Source organism: Corythoichthys intestinalis, chromosome 16 (genome assembly GCF_030265065.1).
Source record: "Corythoichthys intestinalis isolate RoL2023-P3 chromosome 16, ASM3026506v1, whole genome shotgun sequence".
Taxonomy (NCBI): Eukaryota; Metazoa; Chordata; class Actinopteri; order Syngnathiformes; family Syngnathidae; genus Corythoichthys; species Corythoichthys intestinalis.
In genome coordinates, this window is record NC_080410.1 from 22,025,913 (window position 1) to 22,048,778 (window position 22,866).

The window sequence follows — 22,866 nt, forward strand, 5'->3', positions numbered from 1 at the left end:
AAGCTCAGTATCAAACTGTGATGCTCCCATTAAAAGAGGGAACGCATCAGTAATTGTCAACATTACCATTTCATTTTTGAGCCACATTTGGATAACTCACCAATGTAGATTTCACTTATGATGGAAGCAATATATAAAATTCCACACACACACACATATATACAATTATATATATGCTTTGCCGCAACCGATTGTAAATTATATGCTTTAAAACAAGATCCTGGTCCAAATTTTTTCCAACGCCTTGACAAAGTCACAAAAAAAAAAAAAAAAAAAAAAATGTAAGCTAGTATTTATGCAAGTTACTTACTAACTGTGACTGTTGAATGTGATTACATTGACCTGTTGTGAGCCAGAGTGCAAGGGTCAAAGAGTATCAGTTGAATGGTTGGCTGACATCAAGCGCTGGAGCCACATGGAATCTAACCCCTGTCCTAGTACATACCAACAGTTCTTACCTGCATTCATCAGAACAGCATTTTTTAGATACATGATTCACTTTTACCTTAATAACAAATCAACCATTTTACATAATACCTAACTATGTCAAAGTATACTTTGAAAAACATTACTTCTTGGACTGAATCACAACTGCCTAACGGGTGACTGCATTGAAATACAGATAAGCTTCACAATTCAGGGATCAAAAGGTTGCGCGAGTCAGACACTGAATTTTAAGGAGGAGTTATGGTCACTCTCAGGAGCGGTCCATACATTAAGTTAGGCTGACATAGCACAGGCCTACACAGAAAGCACACAAAATACACAAGGTAACGATGACCTTTTCAGCATCTCCATCAAACACTGGTGAAAGGCCTGTGTCTGTTCTCGCCTGCCAGTGGACCAGGGCGCCTTTCAGCGACTCTGCGTGTCCACAAGAATGTGTGCTGCATGCATGCTTGTGAGGCAAACCAGAGGCGGGTGACTTTCTCAAACAGTGAAGGATGGTTGCCATTTTCCATTAGTTGATTGTCAGACAACTATGCCAAGTACAGAGTGGGTCAACTTGAGATAAGCAACAGCACAACATAAAAAAGAATTTTGAACAATTTACAATTTGTTGTTAATAGTGCCTTGGATTTAAAACGCCTATGCTCATCACCCAGAAGCGCTGCAGTGATGTGTGGGCAAGCAGTAATAAGAAAGATTACCTAAATCGAAAGTCGGATTTAGTGAATAGTGGATTTTTTTGTTTGACTGGTAATTAAGAATTCCGTCACTTATGGGAAATTGATGCAGATTGTGTCTTCAAGCAACAGATTGCACTACTTAACTGCGACTTTAATGTTTAGAAAATATATTGAACCGTTAAAGACATTTTGTGAAAAACGCTGACTCCATCAATACAACTCTCTATGCAAAAGCAAAACGATTGAAAAGTTTCAATGGTCTGACTCACACACAGCACATACCCTGCTTCTGCTATGAATACTTGTTAAGTGATCTGGTAATGGATCACCATGAGAACAGAAACCGCGTGTAGCTAATACTTGTCAAATGACAAGACAAGCGGGCTGAAGCACAATGGAATACCTCTGTATTCATGCAGACACTGCCACAGAACAGACATGCAACATTTAGAAGACAGAAGTAAGCAAAACCTAAAGAAGACGTGTGCACTAAACCCCATCATATTTGAATGCACTGATAGGCTTCTTGTATTCTTTTTTCTAACAGACATTAATTTAAGCCTGAAATGAGCTTTAAAAAAAAAAACCAAAACCTTCATTAATCATCCTCATGTGACGCATGCAGTAAAAGCCACCCTTAATTACACGCATACATTTAGATCACTTACCTTACACTATGTGTAGTGAGTGTGAAAGCGTTGTCTTGTCTCAGTAGTGCAGCGTGCTAGTAAGAGAGGCCGAACTCTTTGCCTCTGAAAGCACCCCGCTTGCCCCTCCCACCATTGCTGTCATGTGAACTGGGACACAAAAGTAACAGGAGACACCCACTTCCTTTATCTGGCCCCCAATCCTCAAAGGACGAACTTGAACTGCATAGGATCAACTACCTTTTAAATGAGTAGGTGGCATTTCCTGATGGGCAAATAGGTTGAGTTAGTTGGCGTATCAACAGACTGCAGCTTTGGACTCGCTGTCAAGCAAGAGTGAGAATTTACGACGTAATTGATTGTCTGAGCCCAAAGTCTAGTCCCCTGGCTCAACATTCGTATCATTCACTCTTCTCTCATCAAACTATGCTGATTCAAAGTGCACACATCTGAATGCTGCTGCTAACACACAACAACAAATATAAGATTTAACACCAACACTAGTATCAGCACCTTTGGAACTTGCCTGTTCTGGTTCAACATCAGGAATTTAACGCTAACAAAATGTAATCAAACAACAGCATTTGGCTTGAGAACACAATTGTGAATTCTGCTGGGAAAAAAAATCGGTCAAATGATTACAAAGGACTCTAGACAAAAGGTTTTCCACCATTAACTCATTGGCTGCCATTGATTGCAATATCTGTCCAATCTGCCGAGTGTTCCATCGCCGTCAGCCCCTTCCACTCAAAATGGATTAGACATGTTTCACCATCAATGGCAATGAAACATGATCATTCAATGCTAGCCATCCCAGTTCAAATAAATTTGATGTTTATCACTGTCAATGGCAGTGAATAAGTTAAATAATACATTTTAAGGGTGTAACGGTACATGTAATAGCATTGAACCATTTCGGTACGTGGTAGTCGGTTCGGAACGGACGCGTACCGAACGAGTTTCTGACGTAATATAACCCTTACTTTTCGAGGCTGTGAGTTGATCGGGTTAGTTTCTTTGTGTTGATTATATTTACTCCGTCTTCTCTACTATAATGAGGACCAACACGGTAGGACAGTATAAGAAACGTCAACGGCGCGACAACATGGCCGCCGCTAAAACGCAGTGAAACGCGGGCGTTAAAGTCAATCAGTCATTGCACACCAGTCGCAGTGCGGTCGCGTGTTAGATACTTCCCAGAAGCGGCTCAACGCGACGCACGCGAAAAGAACGGCAGAGTTTATTATTTGATGCGAGACTAGTAATGACACGGCCCTCCTGCGTCAATACTACTAGCTAGCAGACAGGGCAGACCGGAAGTCACTCGTGTAAAAATACGGTGGATCCGGTTGATTTTCAAACTAATATGCAATCGTAACCTACTTTTTGAGTCCATCAGATCTCTTGAGTGGTAGATCGGGCATAGTTGACTTGTCTTTGTTGAGTTACGGCTGTCCTCTCTGCTATAATAATAACCAACACGGCCCCGTGTTCAATACAAAATGCTCCTACCACAACAAAACAAGTAGGAACTAATATTCACATAGGAACTAAAGTTATACTACATAAAATATACAATATGAATGAATACCACATCACATTTGTAAAATATAAACACATACTAAAAAAAAATAATAGCCCATTTAAATAAAATAAATTGAAATGAGCTAAAACACCTGTAATTAAATAATAAGAATAATACACACATCCTGCTTACACAATTAAATTGATTAATTTCTGTGTGGCGCTTTAACTTGAGAAAATCCACCAATAAAGCTTTTGAAAACCGTTCATAAGAAAAAAAAAAAAAACCTTTAAATACCCGCTACTTTTTGAGCAGAATTTTAGCTTTGTATAGGCTAATGTTCCTATAGTCGAAAGCACAAAAGTGTGTAATAAACAACTAGCACATTTATATTTTGCATTTTGTTTTTTTACTGTACCGAAAATGAACCGAACCGTGACCTCAAAACCGAGGTACGTACCGAACCGAGATTTTTGTGTACCGTTATACCCCTAATACATTTAAAAGGTAAATTAAAAAATGTAAAATCTTTCGATTTTACAGCAAACATGAATCGTTTCATCAATTCGGCTTTTCAACTTTGGAAAATGTCATATCAGACTTAGCAGAAAATTGGAAACAAATCTAAAACACCGATTTTACTCAAATGAACAAGGCAATGCATCAATTACTTTTTTAAACTTACAAGCAAAACAATTACTTTGACTGATTACAGTTCTTATGGTTCATGCATGCATGTGTGATTAGAGAGGAGAGGAAACAGCTGTCTGCAGCCTGACAGGAAGTGTAATTACACACCAGGGCATGGGCTTCAGTGCAAACATACTGCCACACGAGCACACCATTACTACATTTTGGCCCACCAATCTTTAAAAGTAAGAGTCCCATTCCTGGAAGGAAAAAAAACAAAACAAAACAATTGTGCTGCAAGCATGTATTTCGCTTATTACAAAGATTTTGCAGCCAAGAAAAACAATGAATGTTCATCTTTCAGTGATAAACGTGATTTAAAAAAGTAAAATTAATCAGTACCATTTGCAGTGCTAGACGTTCAATCCATTTTGACTGTGAGGGGCAAATGAACATTTGTTATCAGGGAATTCTTTAAAAAAACAAAAAAAAAATTTTTTTTTTTACTTCTGTTACCTTTGAGTGCAACCCTCCAAAATTAAATCACCTCTTCCAATTCATTTTACAAACAACTTGCAAGTTTGATAATAATCCCTTTATTCATTCTTTAGTTATCATGAACACAAACATACCAACGAAACTGACTCAATATCCTTCTTCTGTAGATATAAATAAGGGACCTACACAGAGAGGATAAACTAAAATCTCCAATGCCTTTCCCTTGAGCAATACACTAAATATACCGAACTGCTTCAAGTAAGTTAGAGATGAGATGCTCGACCCTTCCTGCTCGAATCCAATTCAAGCATATGAGGCAAGGTGGCTGATGGCTAGAAATCCGAGCAGTTCTTGAACGCGACACGAGCAATATCTCGCTCATCTGCACATGAGCAAAACCTAAACCTTCTACATACTCCTTTACACTAAAAGAAATGAATAAAAAACATTGTGTTGGTCAGTAAATGTTACTTTTGTAGAGCAAGCGCAGGAAAATATATATGGAATCACTCCATTCTGAGGAAAAAATATGGAATAATGAGAAACAAACAAAAAAAATAATCAAAACGCATCTCTCGTATTTAGTTGCACTACCCCTGGCTTTAATGACAGTTTGCAGTCTCTGAGGCATGGACTAGATGAGTGACGAACGGTATTCTTCATCAATATGGTGCCAACGCTCTTTGATTGCAGTTGCCACATCATCCTTGCAGGTCGGAGCCTTGCTGTGGACCATTTTTTTCCCATTTCCACCACAGGTTTTTAATAGGGTTGAGATCTGGGCTATTTGCAGGCCATGACATTGACTGGATGAGTCTTTCTCCATGGAATACTTTAACAGTTGTAAATCTCACAGGAACGGCACCAAACAAGTTCCAGGATCATCACCTTGTCCAATGCAGATTCTTGACTCTTGACACCTTGTCCAATGCAGATTCTTGACTCTTGACAAGATGATGATGCTGGAACTTTTATTTGGTGCCGTTCCAGAGAGATTTACAAAGCTGATTGCCTGAAAAAAACATCAAAATTCCCTCAGTCCTTGATGATATGGGGCTGCATGTCAGGCAAAGGCACTGGGGAGATGGCTGTGGTTAAATCTTCAATGCACAAGTTTATATTAAAATTTTAGACAGCTTTCTTATCCCTTCAATTCAAAATATGTTTGTCATTTTCCAAGACGAAAATGCATCATGCCACAGAGCTAAAACTGTTAAAGCTTGGAGAAAGACTCATCCAGTCAATGTCATGGCCTCCAAATAGCCCAGATCTCAACGCTATTGAAAACCTCTGGCGGAAATTGAAAAAAATGGTCCACAGCAAGGCTCCGACCTGCAAGGACGATCTGGCGACTGCAATCGAAGAGAATTTGGCACCACGTTGATGAAGAATACTCATCAAGTCCATGCCTTAGAGAATGCAAGCTGTCATAAAGGCCAGAGGTGGTGCTACTAAATACTAGACATGTGTTTTGTTATTTCTTTGTTTCTCATTATTCCATATTTTTTACTCCGAATGGAGTGATTCCATATATATTTCCCTGCACTTGCTCTACAAAAGTAACAGTTGCACTTTTGAACTTATTCATTATTTTTTCAAGCTTTTTTTTTTTTTTTCCTGAGTTTGTTCTACATGATAAAATGTCTGAGTGAGTGCTCGTCCAAGACTAGTGATTCCATACTTTTTGCTAGGGGTAGTAGAATAGATACAAATACATATGACACAATCAGTCCCTAAAGAAGTTTAACTTAATAAAAAAAAATATATATTTCACAAACCTTTCCTTCCTTTTATTCAGCTCAATTATTTCCATCTTATGATTTTGGAAATTCTTATAAAATGCAATAAATTATACACCGGTTCCCAAGCACTGTGCTTACTTTACTGTAATATTTACAAAAATCGAACAATCCAGAGTTACTCCCCGACATCTAGGACAAGCCACATACAAGACTAGCACTGTCGTGTATTCCAAATACTGCTTTGAACATATCTTCACAGACAAAGCAGTGACACAGGCTTAAAAAGGTCAACTTTAATTGTGTAAATCACAATGACAACACAATCCCACCCTTGAAAGAGACTACTTCCACTTAATTCTATTGAACATATGTAATGCTGAGGCAATTTGAGAAATTTAGTATTAAAAAGAAACGTGTACCGTGTACAACTGTCCAGCAGACAGAGCTCTTGCAGTGTGTCAAATGCCTTGAAAAGGTGATTCAATTTCGGGCAATCGTCTCAAAAGTGGTTCATTGTTTCGGAAAGCCTCGGTTTCTCCATCCCTAAGGTAAGCAGCCACTATAGTCAGGGATTTGAATTGTTGGGCATCTTGGTCTGTCGCTCATGGAGCTCTTTTTAAAAGACATGATGAATTAATGACACATGTCATGATGCGTCCTTTGTATCAGAGTACACTTGCTGCCAATATGTCTCCTCTATGGGAAGAGTGGAGTGAATGGATCAGATAAAGTAAAAGCACAAAAGTGAAGACCTTTTAGAGCAGAAATGAGGTAGAGTTGGTGTATTATAAGAGGATAGTGTGGTTAAGAATTTAAAATTAGCACCAAGAGAATGAGGAGCAGAATACCATATGAGATACTTCTGCACTTCCTATGTGAACGATGGGGGAGGCGACCACAAAAAAACCCCAATGTGCACTGTGCCAAAGGGGATTCGAAAGCCACTGCACAGGATATTAGCAGACATTTATGCTAGTCTGTACAATCGGAGGGTTGTGCGTTCATCTATGTATGGCAAATCCAGTTCTCTGGAAAAACTGATGTACAGTACTTCCTAGATTTAGAGGATTTATAGTTGATAGCCAAAAGAGGTGCGATTAATCTCACTATTAGATGATTAAAAGAATCCCAACTCCTCAAGTGAACTTCCCGTACTGATGCTTTTCATGTTGATCACTTTAGTGAGAAGGAAAAAGTATTTTTTGTTGCACTGACAATACACTTGCATATTTCACCAATCAGTAGGATGAGAAAGTGTCTCAAAATCTTTGACCGTGGGTGTAGACTGGTCATGCCCCAAGGATTTATAGACAAGTTGTTGAGTTACAGTATGAGTGAAACAGTGCGCCCTGCTGGTTGTTGGAAGAATTACAAAAAAATACATAAAATTTAAACTTAACGTTGGGACCATGTACTGTATATGTAGTATATTTATGTAGTCTGATACAGTTTATTATAATTTATGCTGAAGTAAAAATACATATTACAGTGGAAGGACTATTTGGAGTGGTGCTTTTAGGACACATATTCAGAGACTATTGATTATTTCCACTTAGTTCCCAGGAATACACTGCATTATTAAACCCACAAACACATCCACACCCTAACCACAAAACCCTAACCACAAAAAAAAAAAAAAAAAAATCAATATTAAACCCTACTGCACAGCCACTTGCACAAAGTGTTGTCAGGTTTTATTTTTGGTACGTCATAGGTACTAATGCTCATTTATCAGGCTAATTGTCTTGTTTCCTTCTTCCACAGTGCAAAGTACAAGGTGCACAACCATGACGTGGTTGTTACATCCATGGACATGAAATCGAAATGTTGCTAGCTTTCCTATTTGTGTGAAAGCAAAGTGAAAGTAAATTCTTTTATGGCTTATTGCCAAGTTTCATTTCCAAGGTAATAGTAAACCAGGAAGCTTTAAAGCTGCTCACAGACAACACAGCTCAGATGCGAGGAGAGCCAACTATTGAAGGTAAGAGTCACTTTTGTCTTTGCCTTCTTTTTAAATGAACATTATAACAAGAGCAACATTCTCTTAGGAACCTTGAGTTGGGATTCATTTACAATAATAGTGCTTCAGGTTACATTGTTGGAGATGTTTTTTGTTTCAGTTACAGCAAAGAATGTATACAATTTGGTAAGTGTGTAACGGTACATGTATTTGTTTTGAACCGTTTCGGTACGTGATGCTCCGTTTGGAACGAAGGCGTACCGAACAAGTTTCTGACGTAATGTAACTCTTACTTTTCGAGGCTGTGAGTCGATCGGGTTAGTTTCTCTGTGTAGATTATATTTACTCTGTCTTCCCTGCGTCAATACTACTACCGGTAGCTAGGATCAGGCAGACCGGAAGTCACTCGTGTAAAAATACGGTGGATCCGGTCGATTTTCAAACTAATATGCAATCGTAACCTACTTTTTGAGTCCATCAGATCTCTTGAGTGGTAGATCGGGGCACTGTTGACTTGTCTTTGTTGATTTACTGCTGTCTTCTCTGCTATAATAATAACCAACACGGCCCCGTGTTCAATACAAAACCCTCCTACCACAACAAAACAAGTAGGAACTAATATTCACATAGGAACTAAAGTTATACAACATAAAATATACAATATAAATGAATACTACATCACATTTGTAAAATGTAAACACATAATAAAATAAATAATAACCAATTTAAATAAAATAAATTGAAATGAGCTAAAACACCTTTAATTAAATAATACAAATAATACACAGATCCTGCTTACACAATTAAATGTATTAATTTCTGTGTGGCGCTTTAACTTCTCCACCAAAATCCACCAATAAAGCTTTTGAAAACTGTTCATAAGAAAAAAAAAAAAGATTAATTGAGGTATTTCATTTGTAAAATACATGTTAAAATCTTTGTCATTGGGATTGCTTTTCTCTTTAGCACAGGACTTCATTTTTCTTCTTTCTTTCAGAAAGAAAGCTGAAAGGCAACTTGTTGTTGGATTATCTTTAAATACCTGCTACTTTTTGAGCAGAATTCTAGCTTTGTATAGGCTAATGTTCTTATTGTTGAAAGCACAAAGGTGTGTAATAAACTAGTACATTTATATTTTGCATTTTGTTTTCTTACTGTACCGAAAATGAACCGAACCGTGACCTCAAAACCGAGGTACGTACCGAACCGAGATTTTTGTGTACCGTTACACCCCTACAATTTGGCAATGCTCACCGTTATTCTCAAGCTACGGCTCGTTTCACCAGTTTGGCTTTTGACTTATTTTGTCAATTCATGTGTCAAAACAAACTTCAATGATTACAGGACATGAACAATTCAAGCAATAACATTTAAAACATCTACGTATACAGGATGAAGCTGTCAGGAGGACTCGTGCTTTGCTTCGCTGCTCTGTTTCTTTCCCTCACCCCTGTCCATGGTATTAAGCGGCTGCACACAATCAACGATCTGAAAAACGTGGACTTTGGCAGATCTGTGCCCAAACACAGCTTACTTCTCCTCCACTGGTTTGCCAACACAATTGACATTGACAACAATGATGTCATGCGACTGACTTTTGACCCAAACCTTGGAACTTACGGGTCACATCACTACGGCAACTACGAGAGAATTCTGGACCCTCTCCCTCATGGGAATATCAGATACCGTTATTACACTGTTGGTAATCTCAACCGAGGCCAAGTCGATCTTCCCGTTTATGTCCTGCATCCACCACGTGAAGAGTTTAGGGGAAGAAACCGGGACAGGATCATATTCCGAGTGAGGGAGCAAACCACAGGATGGAGCGCTGGAGAGACGATAGATGAAGTCTACATCACGCAGCATTTCGAAAATTCAAATGAGGGGACGCGTTACGATCCCGCCCATACATACCGGATCACGACCAACCTCCTAAGGCAAATCAGAGAGTTTTCAGTGGAAGAAAACCAAAGAAATTCATTGATGGAGCTCAGAGACGACTTTGGAAGCAACATAAGCGATTCACACCTACAGAACCTCTTAGCCGTATGGCGTGAACTTGCTTGCCTTGGACTGCTGTTGTTCATGATCCTGGAGGAAAAATACAACCAAAACAACAAACCTCGACCTGCGGATAGAAGGACACCGCCTCATTGTGCCATCAACGTTCCAGAGGAAATACAAAATCACTACAGTCCTCTGCAAAGCCTAAGAGGTGTATTTGCTCAGGATCAGATTCATCTTGAAGTGACCACTGGGCCTAATGGAAAAGCTTTGATCCATTGGCGAGATGTTCCTGAAGATCGCCTTAACCAACAAGTGATGGTGGTACTGTATAAAGACAACAGTTCCCAAGAAGCATTGTATTCTAAGGTCATCAAGACCAGTGACGGCCATGTCAACACCTCCGTACTACTGAATCCTGGCCTACAGGCCCGGCTCCATAAGACAAGGGTAAAGTACTGTTTCTGGACAGTAGCGGCTGAAGAGATATGCAGAGGAAGGGAGTTTGAAAATCCAGATAAAGTCAGACTACAGGACTATGATATGTACTTACAACTATTTGTAAAAGATGGTAAGGCTGGTGCACGCTTATTTGTGGACAAGACGTTCACATACTGGAGGTCACAGTTCAACAAGTCCTGGGTGGGGTTCTACGAAAATGAACATAAAACCACTCAAGAATATGAATGGTGGCAGTGGCAATGGGCCACAAAGTTTCAACCAGCTTCCACAACCGTTGACCACTTCCATGATGTTTATGAGTATCACTCAGGCATGACGATCACCCCTGGAGTCCAAGCAAGATTCATTCTCAGGAATTATAGTGTTTTGGCTCGAACACCAAGCTGGAGGTGATGACAAATTCCATACATCATTTTATGGAAGTCAGACAATGGCACAAAAAAAATCAAATCAAATTTCCCCCCCCCATTTTTTTTTTTTTTTTTTAAATTCATTTAATTGTAATTAAAACAAAACCAAAAAAAAGCTCCTTGGCTTGGACCCACGGATCATCACTTAAAGGGGGGAATAAACTAATTGGACTAAGACCCTCAATTTGATGTGGGGGGACACTGCTGGGCAGCTTTCTCCATTATGCCACTAAATTTTGGTATGCATTTGCCTTAATTTTGTGCATTTATACTGTATATATTGTACAAAGTAGAAAATAAAATAGAATAAAATGTTTAAATTGCGCAGTATACATTTCAAAAGGAGAAAGCTATGCTTTGAAAATGCTATTTTAAAAATGCCTTGAAGTAGAGTTGACGGCGATAGACGTCTAATCAATTTGAACTGGAATGATTGTTCATTCTCTGCCAGCCCTAAAATGAACTGGATGTCTAGTAGTGACAAACTAATTCAAATTCACAGCAGAAGGATGAAAAGAGACATGATTGGACGTCTATCATCGTCAGTGGCATTAAGTTTGTTCCATAAACACTCAATTCACATTAACTTGCATCTCAAATCAGCTTTCCCTATAGGAAGTATGTATTTTTTCCCATTGAGTTGTGGAACACAACAAAAATAATAAGCTTCAGAGTCACTGAAACTGCAACGAATCACTGCAGGTAGTCTCATGACACTAAAGTTAGACATGCAGAAATTTTTTAGTCATTCATTTCGTTACTTTTGAAATGCTGATAATAGTCATTAGTAAATGAAACAATCAAATATGTTAATGCATGTGGTTGACCCTAATTAATATAACATCAACAAGAAGCCTTTATTCAGCTGCTTGTACAGTACTTTGCATGTCAAATTGAATATTATAAGCGAGGCCATTCCCATCCCTTGTGACAGGCTCTAATAGTTCTAAATATCCTGGGCAAGCCAGCACAAGACCCACAAAGTCATGAGACAATGAGTCATCATTAATTTAGCTGCAATAACCCAGTTATGAAAGTCATTGGCTTGAAAAACAACAGGGAATAAAGACATCTAGGGCTTTTGTTGTTTTTTTTTTTGTTTGTTTGTTTGTTTTGTTCAGCCAATAGGCCTTGTTTAAACAAGTTTTGTATGACTGAACATTCTACTTCATTGTCTCAACAATCAAAAGAAGTACGTACTGGTACTATAAACTGGTTCTGTTTTGCGTTGTGTATTTACGAATGTATCTGAATAAAAAGATGCTCCCTAGTCTTATCTTGGTAAATGGATTATCATCAGGCATTGCCATAAATACTGTATTTTTCAGACTATAACTCGCACCTGAGCATAAGTTGCACCAGCCATAAAATGCCCAACGAAGAGGAAAAATAAGTCGCACCGGAGTACAAGTCGCATTTTTGGGGGAAATTTACTTGATAAAATCCAACTCATAGGACGGATATGTCATCTTAAAAGGCAATTTAAAATAAAAATACAATAGAGAACAACATGCTGAAGAAGTATAGAGTATGATAATGTTACATGATGCATGAACAACGAAATGTCAATGTGGCCGGTATGTTAACGTAACACAGCTATCAAGAGTTATTCAGATAACTATAGCATAAAGAACATGCTAACAAGTTTACCGAACCATCAGTGTCACTCCAAAACTCCAAAATAACATGTCAAATGATATAATAATGAGTTAATAATTTCCCACATAAGTCGCTCCACAGTATAAGACGCACCCCCAGCCAAACTATGCAAAAAAAAAAAAAAAACTGACTTATAGTCGGAAAAATACAGTAAGTAGAATGTAATCGTGCAAAGAGTCACTATGTTCATACCACTCACGTACACATGATTATAAAAAATAGCAACACCCCTGTTCAATAGCAGGTTATACAACAGAAAATGAGTGAGGCATGTGTGTTCTTACTCCAGTCTGACCCGATTATTTTTCTACTTTATCTTTTTGTTAATTGAGTGACACAGGTTGTTGGTCACAGTGAAATAAAGTTTTGAAATGATTTCTGACATTTTATTTCAACTAATTGGCTGCCATTGACGGTGATAGACGTCTGTCCAATTAGACTGGACGTCTCACTGTCAATGACAGTGAATCATGATTACTCAATGCCAGTCATCCAAGTGGAAATTGATTGATACCACCACTGTCAATGGCAGTAAAAAAGGTTAAAGGAAAAGACAAGAGAATAAATGACCATGTGGAAGATGGTGTCTCACAGAATCTAAATATGCAAATCACTAAATTCGTAGAACTATAACCTAATGGAGAAAAACGGCATATAGAGAATGCATAACAATCTTGACGTCAGTCGCATATAGTCATGCGCGTACATCATATGTTTGCTGAATGGGGTTGGGCATCGTTTGAAATTGATTCCAATTCAGATTCCAATTCCACGTTTCGATTCCGGTTCTGAACGATTCTCGATTCAGATTCTTTTAAGAGGCAGGATCAAAAGAGGCAGGGTAAATAAAATTGCAGTTTATATTACTGTCTTCTTGATGACTTTTTTTTTTTTTTTTTTTTTTTTTTAAATTATATGAACTTCTCACAGACACATGCAATGTTTGTGTTGTGACAATACCAGTTAGGCCACTGAGTGGCGCTGTAGGAGTGTATACATGTAATGAGGCCATGAAGCCGGAGGCATTTAATCATATTGGTCGTGTAGCCACCTTTGCATGAAAAAAAAAATACATTTTATATATAAATATATACATAGTTATATACTTTTGTTGAAAATGGTGCATTGAGCTGACTGGTCTTTTTTTTGTAAAGTTGAGCCAAATTTTTCAGCGCCTCCGCACCATGTCAATGGTTGTAATAAAGGTACAATGCACTCACACACGCTTCATGTGTCTTTTTTTTTTCTCGTTTTTTCGGCAGCAATTTTTTTCCCGCTCGGCGGTCAGAGCATCGAAACATGGAATCGAAATTTAAAAATTCGAACTGTTCCAGGAGTGTTAGTCACAGTTCCCATCGATGCTTGAGGCCCAACCCTATTGCTGATACTAGAGGTGTGCAAAATTTCCGATTCTTAGATTATTCGCGATTCGGCCGTGGAAGATTTGAGAACGATTCACAAACATCCGAATTCCGATTATTGAAATATGCCAAGTAAAGCAGAAGTAGGACACACTCAGCGCGCCGCGCGGTCTTCGGTACACAATTAGGGACGGAGCGAGAGTAGCTAAACATCATGCTTCTCATTACCCGGCCCCTCGGGTAACGCCAATGCTCAACTCACGGCTCTAGCTCAACTTATGCCACGAGGTAAAAAAAAAAAACAACAACATACCTGACTGCTGCCGAAAAGCTGCTACAAGCCACATTATGTTACGGTAGATATCATTTATATAGGACTAGATGCATTATAGCTTCGGTATCGTTACCGGCACATCTACAAAAAACTAGATGAGGGCGTTAGTAACGGCCGCCATCTTAAAGCAGTACACTTCCCTGCAAGGCTGTTGTTGCGAACCTTCCAAGCGAACCTAATTAACTTTTTATCTAAAATACTCCTAAAGAGGTAAAATATTGACTTGAATCTATCTTTAAAATAGTTTTAAAACTTTTACATGTTGAAAGTAGACAAAAGAGAAATTATGGAATAACAGGAGCAATTTTAACAACTTTAACGGTTGATTCACAACATTAAATTAATTGAAAGTAGTTTAAAGCTGCTGATATAGAATGGGGACTGGAGTTTTTTTATTTACTGTTATTTTTGTATATTTGTTTACTGCTATATGTTAACTTGATATTGAAATAGTAGTTTGGTTTAGCCTGAGAGGATTTTTGAACAATTTTGGAACTAATGTACAAAACAAATTTAAAAAAAAAAAAAAAAAAGGAGTGGGGTGCATCAATAATCGTTTTATAATCGAATCGGAGCCTCTGAATCGTAATCGTAATCGAATCGTTAGGTGCCCAAAGATTCCCAGCTCTAGCTGATACACTTGAAAAAGGTCAAAAGTAGCTAGGGAAATTGACACAATATTTGTAGTTTGTGTATCTGTGCAATATGTCTCCGTTACCATTTCTATGCCTGAGTCAGAGTCGAAGCCTGCTCCACTTACTCAGGCCAGTAAAGCGTGAATAGGCCATTGATAGCATATTGCAAAATGTGTAGCAAATATTTGACTAGCATACAGAACAATTTGATATGTGAACAATTTATTGCTTAAACTAGTTCTGGCATTTAAAATTGTCTGACAACAGCTATTTTGCCTACTTCCAGGAAATATTGACTATTTGTTTTTTTTCCACGACTACAAATCAGAAAATTAAAATTCCATGTCTTTTTACTTTATTAAAGAATTTCATTGCAGCTGATCAAGACCTTGTCTTAAATAGTAAATAGTTCTCTAAATAGTATCTTATCAGACCAATCAGAACCACACAAACCAAGGTGATGACAGTAGTGGACCAAAATGTGCAAAGTCAGATATTATCGCCAGTAACGTAAGATCACTTCCTCTGGAGGTATGCAAAAAAATATATTTAGCTACTTATCAGTGACCACCAAAGATCAAACATCTGATTGCCCACAGTGTTGTTTTTGGCAGCAAGTTTAATTTGTGTCTTAGTCTTTTGGATGAAAATACTTATTAGTCTTAAGTCTTATTTTAGTCATTTCAAAATGTGTCAAACTTAGTCTAGTTTTAGTTGACGAAATCTCATACAAATTTTGTACAGTTTTAGTCAACGGTTACTTAAAATGTTTTCGTCTGCTAAATTCCAAAGTTATTAGTGAAAAAATAATTTAAAAAAGAGGTTTCCAACAATTCCGAATGGACGTAGACAGACGAGCACATACTGTAGCATCTACAAGGACAACGCCAACAAAAGCAGAGTGTTATTTTCAATTAAACCCACCAACAAGCCACGAACTGTATGTAAAAAAAAAAAAAAAAAAAAAAGTTGTCCGAGTGTTTAAGAGGATGCTTGCTACGCTAAAGTTGATGCTAATTCTAACACAAATGCTATTCTAAAACGACAAGTTACATTAACTGTGTTATAATCACTCAGCCCAGACCTTTAAAGGCTAAAGCAACATTGCATATTCTCTCTTGCCAAGATGAAAAAAACAAACCTTATGTGTGTCCAAACAAGCCTAGCTTGAAATGCATCCTAAACTCCGGTGAGGAGAGTGAGGGAGAGGCGCGGCACATCTCACATGAGTGACAAAACCCAAACACTTCTATGATACAAGCTGATATACTCCACATACAATATGAAAATGTCACACATTGTTAACATATGGCAGAAACTATGTCGCATTTCCGTCTCGTTGTCGTCTCTTCGAAAAATGGCATTCATCTCGTTGTGTTATATTCTACCAAGCCACATTTTTAGTCTGTCATCACGAAAATATTGTCGACAAAATACATTCGTTACTTGTTGACGAAAATAGGGCTGCAGCTATCGATTATTTTAGTAGTCGATTAATCGATGAACTAGTAAGTTCGAATAATCGATTAATTGGATAAGGAACATAAATTAAAATACCTCAGCTGAGGCTCACACGGTATAGAAAATAAATAAGAATCTAGGTACAACAAAAGAACAATTGTCTAACTTATATAGTAAAAGTCCACTAGCTTAAATGCTATAAAATACTAACGATTTTTTTTTTTTTAAATACAAAGCTCTAAACAAATGGTTCAGACACGTATTCCCACAAAAATTGGCTAAATATACCATTAAACTAAATTACAAATGCATCAATACATAAAGCATTAGCTCAAACAAAACCTCAGCTTATGTTGGTCTTAACAGTGAGCAGATGGATTCAGCCATGAGACTTAGGAAGACTAGAGGGCAGTGTATCCACCCAAATCAATAAAATTAAGGGCAAACATTTTTAAAACTATTACAACGCCACTTTAAACGAATACTCGAAGCAGCAAAATTTAATCCGAAATTTTTTTTCTAATCGAATACTCGAGTTAATTAATCGTTGCAGCACTAGACAAAAACAACACTGATTGTCAAAGCATCTTTTTTCTTCCTTCAAACATCAGAGGTAACTAAACTCATGATTTGAACGTGACCCAGGTAAAACGTCATCAAAGAACAAATAAAATAGTATTGCTCAGGTTCTGTTAAAAAAGGTATTCATTTGCAAACATCTTATTGAAATACCTGTATGCACTGGTTCACTACAAACTAGGAGCGGGAACCTCTTGGTACCTCACGATACGATACGCGATCCAAAGCTCACGATAACGATCTGACGATACAATGATTATCGATACATTGGTCAGGAAATCATTCTAGGATTTTCTACAAACAACTAATAAACAGAAAAACAAGCTTCTGCTATGAATTTGAATGAGTTTATCACTAGCAGACGTCCAATCCATTTGAGCTGGGAGGGTAGCAGCGAATGAACATTCGTTCAGTACAGTAATTGCTGTACTATTTTGTTTTCTACTTGTGCACAGGAACTCTCACAAACACTCTTTTCCCAGTTCATTTTCATTTTCCCTTCTATGACAAAATGCTTTCTTTCACTCCTCCTGCACAACTTAGCGGGAAGTAAGATTAGCTGAAGTTCCTCTTTTTATTTTCACTCATATTTCACCCACATAGCCGTGTTTCAAATACTAAGCAGATCTATGTATTGGCTAGGCCAACTCTGTTATCCTATTTGCTTAATAGACAGAAAGGAACAATGGCTAACAGTGTAAACTGGAGGCGTTAAGAATGTTTTATGGCTTCCAGATTTGGAATGCATCACCTCCTGGCCACAAAACAGCTAGTGAGCTACAGCTGTCTCCAGATAGCCACACAAGGATGAGTCATTCAAAAAGAGCAACAGAATAGAAACTGTACAAATAGGATCAAAATCTCTTACTAAATGCATACATACTAGTCCTGCTCCTGAGAATGCAACCTTCGCCAATAAATTAAGAGGAATTTAAGTATTGGTAATACCTGCTGGCAACAATGAAGAGACGAGCATGAAAGTGCGAATTTTGTCCAGATGGTGGTGCTAAAAGACAGGTGAAATGTTGACCAAAATTGCAATTTTTACCTCCAATACAGTGACTATGGCAGATTGATATTCAAAATTTCAACTCCTCAGCTCTTCAAGTAAAACCATAATGACCAAAATTAAAATATAGTAAGGGAAGCCTTAGTGTTCAACTACAACTCAAACAACAATATGTAGGCTATAGTTTTTTCCCCCAAGTTACGTCTCAAACAGATAAAAGCTAAATTAGTCAACTAGTGCTGCAACGATTAATCGATTAACTCGAGTATTCAATTAGAAAAAAAAAAAAAAAAAAAATCGAAATAAATTTTCCTGCTTTGAGTATTTAATTAAAATGGTGTCAGAATGGTTTATTTTGAAAGGGTTTGCATTTAGTGTTATTAATTTGGGTGGCAACATTTGCCCTCTAGACTGGCTGCTTCGTGTTAAGACCAACATAGGTTATTGTTTGAGCTAATGTTTTTTTTTTTTTTTTCCAATGCATTTGTAATTTAGTTAGGTAGGAATAGGTATGTTTAGCTGTTTTTGTGGGAATATGTCTGAACCATTTGTTAAGAGCATTGTAAAAAAACAACAAAAAAAAGTTAGCGTTTTATAGCATTTAAGCTAGCGGACTATAGACCCTACCCACCGACGTCACAAAATCACATGCTCGCTGTATGGTTCCGCCCACTTGTCCGTCATTTTGTGTCTGTATTATCAATGGTCTCAATTGATCGAGCAATTTATAATGCATTTCATGGAAGACCCGGTGCTTTCGGATGCCGTAAACTCACTTGATGCGTTGCATAAAAGGCGTTATGTGGAAAAGCTTCAGTTTATCCATTCGCCAGATCCATATTTGATCCCTAAATCGATGTTTTTCGACCCGCTGTCTCCGCCGTATTTGCCTGACATCTGCTAGCTACCCTGAACTGTACAACTACCTTGTCCACACAAAATCAGCCTATTCTCACGAAAGTTTGAAAAACTTTAAGAGCTTGGAGGCTTATAAATACTTCGTTGCTGGTTGGGTGAAACAGGTCCTCGTCCACGAAAATTTGGCAGGAATCTATCTTGTGCTTGGAAAGATGAGTTACGAAATTTTCAATTCAAAATCTTTTGTTATTGCTAACATCCACTGTCAAGTCTAATGTATTTCATGTCGTTTGTCAATGGAGTTAGGGCTTTTAATGTTTATATGGTTTAGCGATAGCACTCTCACTACATACATACGTGTATGTTGTCGGCGATTAGCCTAGCAATGATCTTAATTGTGGTTGTCAGCCCAAAACCCTCTAAATATATATTAAATGCATCTTACCAGATATAAAATGACTACTACATAATCTGTGGTAATCGTTTGGAGCCCAGTTTTCTCGTCGAATTGCAGCAGCCCATCTCGCTCTCTTCTCTCCGGGTCTCTCGGAATCCGGTAGAACTTCAAGTCTCTCCGTCTTTCTTCTCTGTTATTGCAACCGACCGCCACACACGCCTTCACCATTTTGATTATTAATGTTAACGAGCAGAAAAACACGTCGTAAATAGGAGGAATGTACGTAGCCGTAACAGGGAAACATGATGTGTTGACGGACAATTGGGCGGCACCAGTCAGGAGGAAGGAGTTGTGACGTCACGTGGGTAGGGTCTATTGCTATGTAAGTTAGCAATTGTTCTTTTGTTGTACATAGATCCAAATTTTTTTTTTTTATACCGTTTGAGGCTCAGCTCAGGTATTTTAAGTTTTCATGTTCCTTATCCGATTACTCGATTATTTGAACTATCTAGTTCATCGATTAATCGACTACTAAAATAATTGATAGCTGCAGCCCAACAGTCGACTATAATTTTACAGTGAAAATCATCATTTTAATCCCCACCTGATTCATTTATTCTGAAACTGGAAAGATCCTTGGCTTAAATATGTATTTTCTTGACTTAATTTCCTGCTGTTGTGGGACTAGTCCTGTAATTCTCATCTTCACCCCCTTGACCTACATTTGAGCTCACAGGCTACCTTTCTTACTCTGCTGCACGTGATAAAGTGTAGAAAAGGGTGATGATAATAGTTTTTTGTTGTTTTTTTCCAATCCTTCAAAGAAAAGTGTTAAAACTTCTTTGTGACAAGATTGTAGTTGTATAATTCATCCATTTCAAGACTATACTGTAGATTCTTCCAACATCATAGTCTCACAATTTAATTTTATTTTTATTTTTTTTTATATGATGTACAAATTTAACACAATAAGTCACATTTTACCCAAAGCAATAAAAACTACCTAGTAGTTTTGATGCTTTTGACAATTTTTTTTTTTTTCCCAAAACATTTGTTAAAAAGCGGAGTGTAAAACGTTCTTTTTCATAAGACGGTCTGTCTGAAAGATCATAATGTTTCACCTTGTTCATCAATTCAATTGGACCATTGGTTAATGCATCGATCTGATTGATGAACTGTTACACCATTTTCATGAGATTATCTGAAATTGATTCTTTAGACAACGATGCGACATTTGCCATTATTGACTCAGACGTAAAATTTGATAGCCATCTAAAGTCCGTCACTAAATCTGGTTATTACCACCTAAAAAATATAGCCAGAATTAAGGGGCTTCGGACTCAACAAGACATGGAAAAACTTGCATGCATTCATTTTCAGCAGATTGGACTATTGCAACGGTATATTTACTAGAGCTGTCCCGACTAGTCAACATTGTTGACGTCATCGATGACGTAAATCCGTCGACGAGCACAACATCCCGTCGACGGTTAATGAAGGGTTAAAAAAATATATGCGTGGAAAGTTCAGAATGTCAGACGCTTGGTATGCAAGCGGGGAAATCGGCACAAAGCCAAAAAAGCGCACCAGAGTCCAAAACATTGACTTATTTTTAAAGAAACAAAGGAGGGTACACTGTTGTGTCCTGTCTCTTCAATGCCAAGCTTGGCTGCACGTCAGCCGTGAATGATAACGACAGGAGATTGTAAGTCCATCTAACTAACTAATGATATGTTTTATTGAAGTTAAGCCTGTCGCTATATGCAATGATTCCATTTATTGCATGGTAAATAAAAATGAGGGCGGTCATTTTCTCGGGTGCGTTTTATCGCTGCGCGCGCGTGCGTGCATACAGTTGTGCGTGCGTGCTGATAGCATATGAGACTCCAGTTCTTTTCTGTCATCAACACGCTGTAGAATTAAAGTTCAGACATACAAAATAAGAAAACACATCTATATTAAACACTATATACGTTAGCAATGCTACATTAAGGTGAATGGGGAAAAAGACGACCTACTTTAGAACCTACTAGAAAACAGGCAGCCTTGTCCCAAACTTGTAGTTAAAAGGTGACACTTCAAACATGAAAAATCGCTGGTTAACAGCATTTGCAAAAGGAAAAAAAATCTATTACTGACAACACATGCAATGACAAAAAGTGTCTTTTTGCGGAATGTAAAGCATAAGTTAGCGATTTAGCAAGCGTACTTCCCGTGAACATTTCAAAATAAATAACATATAAATAACAATTTCTGGAGTTAATCCTACATACTTCAGATTCTACACTAAGAATACCTTTAAAATGACACTCTTTATGAAAAGTCTGATTGGCAATGAATAATTATTATAATACTATTATATATAGTACTACAGTATACTATAATATTAATGCTAGGTATTTTTTTAAGAATTGTTTTGAATCATGTTGGAAAGGTGAAGTCAGTGTTCTGAATCTGTTTACATTCCATTCTTCTGCACAAGTTAATTTTATCAGCATTTGAACTCATTGTTTGTGATTTATTATTGTTATTCATCTGTTTTTTTTGTACTTTAACAAAGAATTTAAGTGTTCCAAAATGGTTTTGTGAATTGATAAGCGTCAACAAAAATTTCATTGCTAAATTAGTAAAAAAAAAAAAAATAATAAATTAAAATTAAATTAAAAGATTAGTCGACTAATCGTAAAACTAGTCAGCTGATTAATCGGGAGAAAATTAGTCGTTTAGGACAGCCCTAATATTTACAGGTCTTGATAAAAAAACAGTCAGGAAGCTGCAGCTAGTACAGAATGCTGAAGCCAGAGTCCTGACAAATACAAGGACATTGGACCACATTACACTGGTTTTGAAATCGCTACAGTGGCTTCCAGTGAGTCAAAGGAGAGACTATAAAATACTACTGTTCGTCTACAAAACACTTAATGGCCTTGTACCAAACACATGCTTGATTTGTTAGATTCCTATGAAACATCTAGACCCCTAAGGTCGTCTGGAATTGGTCTCCTGTATGTTCCAAGAACAAGAACCAAGCAGGGTGGGGCAGTATTTAGGTATTATGATCCTCACCTCTGGAACAAGTTACATGAAGGTCTGAAGTATGCTCAAACTGTTAGCTCCTTTAAATCAGGGCTAAAAACGATTTTGTTTCGCACTGCATATCCATAACTGTCTATATATTTCAATCTATTTGCTTTCTATTCCTCTTGTGCTTATCTCCATTGCTGATTTCAATTAATAGCAGTAGTAGTAGAAGTATTTGTTTTATTTTTCATTTATTTTTTATTCTATTCGTGATTAAATGCGATTTTTATGTATAATTTTATTTCCTATTTCGATTGTCTTTGTTTTTATGATCTATTGATTTTAATGTGATTTTTATGATCTTCATGTGATGTAACGCACTTTGAATTGCCTTATGTTGAATTGTGCTATATAAATAAATTTGCCTTGGCTTGCCGAAATTATATAGTTTGTCACAATTCAATTCCCTACTACAACAACATTGCTTATTAAAATGATAAAAACTAAATGAGTGAAATTTCCAATGTTGGTTATTTAACACCTA

The 22,866-nt window shown here is 37.4% G+C and overlaps 2 protein-coding genes across 9 annotated transcripts in view; one reads left to right on the plus strand and one right to left on the minus strand.

The window, feature by feature from the left end:
* Positions 1-22,866, minus strand: part of LOC130904821 (septin-9-like) — a 146,985-nt gene that overhangs the window by 28,231 nt on the left and 95,888 nt on the right. The window contains exon 1 of one of the 8 annotated variants that reach the window (XM_057817872.1): positions 6,592-6,796. The exons of 5 other annotated variants lie outside the window; for them this stretch is intronic. Coding sequence is in view for 1 of the 3 variants with exons in the window: in XM_057817868.1 (XP_057673851.1) it covers positions 3,161-3,173 (13 nt within the window). In the remaining 2 variants the exon portion in view is untranslated. Of the gene's footprint in view, positions 1-1,798; positions 1,922-3,160; positions 3,189-6,591; positions 6,797-22,866 lie in introns of those variants that run through there. 2 more of the 8 variants (XM_057817868.1, XM_057817870.1) reach the window with 2 other exon arrangements.
* LOC130904822 (uncharacterized) lies at positions 6,515-22,758 on the plus strand. Its single transcript, XM_057817873.1, has 3 exons — positions 6,515-6,720; positions 7,937-8,153; positions 9,524-22,758. The coding sequence occupies exon 3, from the start codon at positions 9,525-9,527 to the stop codon at positions 10,989-10,991; it is 1,467 nt and encodes a 488-aa protein (XP_057673856.1). The 5' UTR covers positions 6,515-6,720; positions 7,937-8,153; position 9,524; the 3' UTR covers positions 10,992-22,758.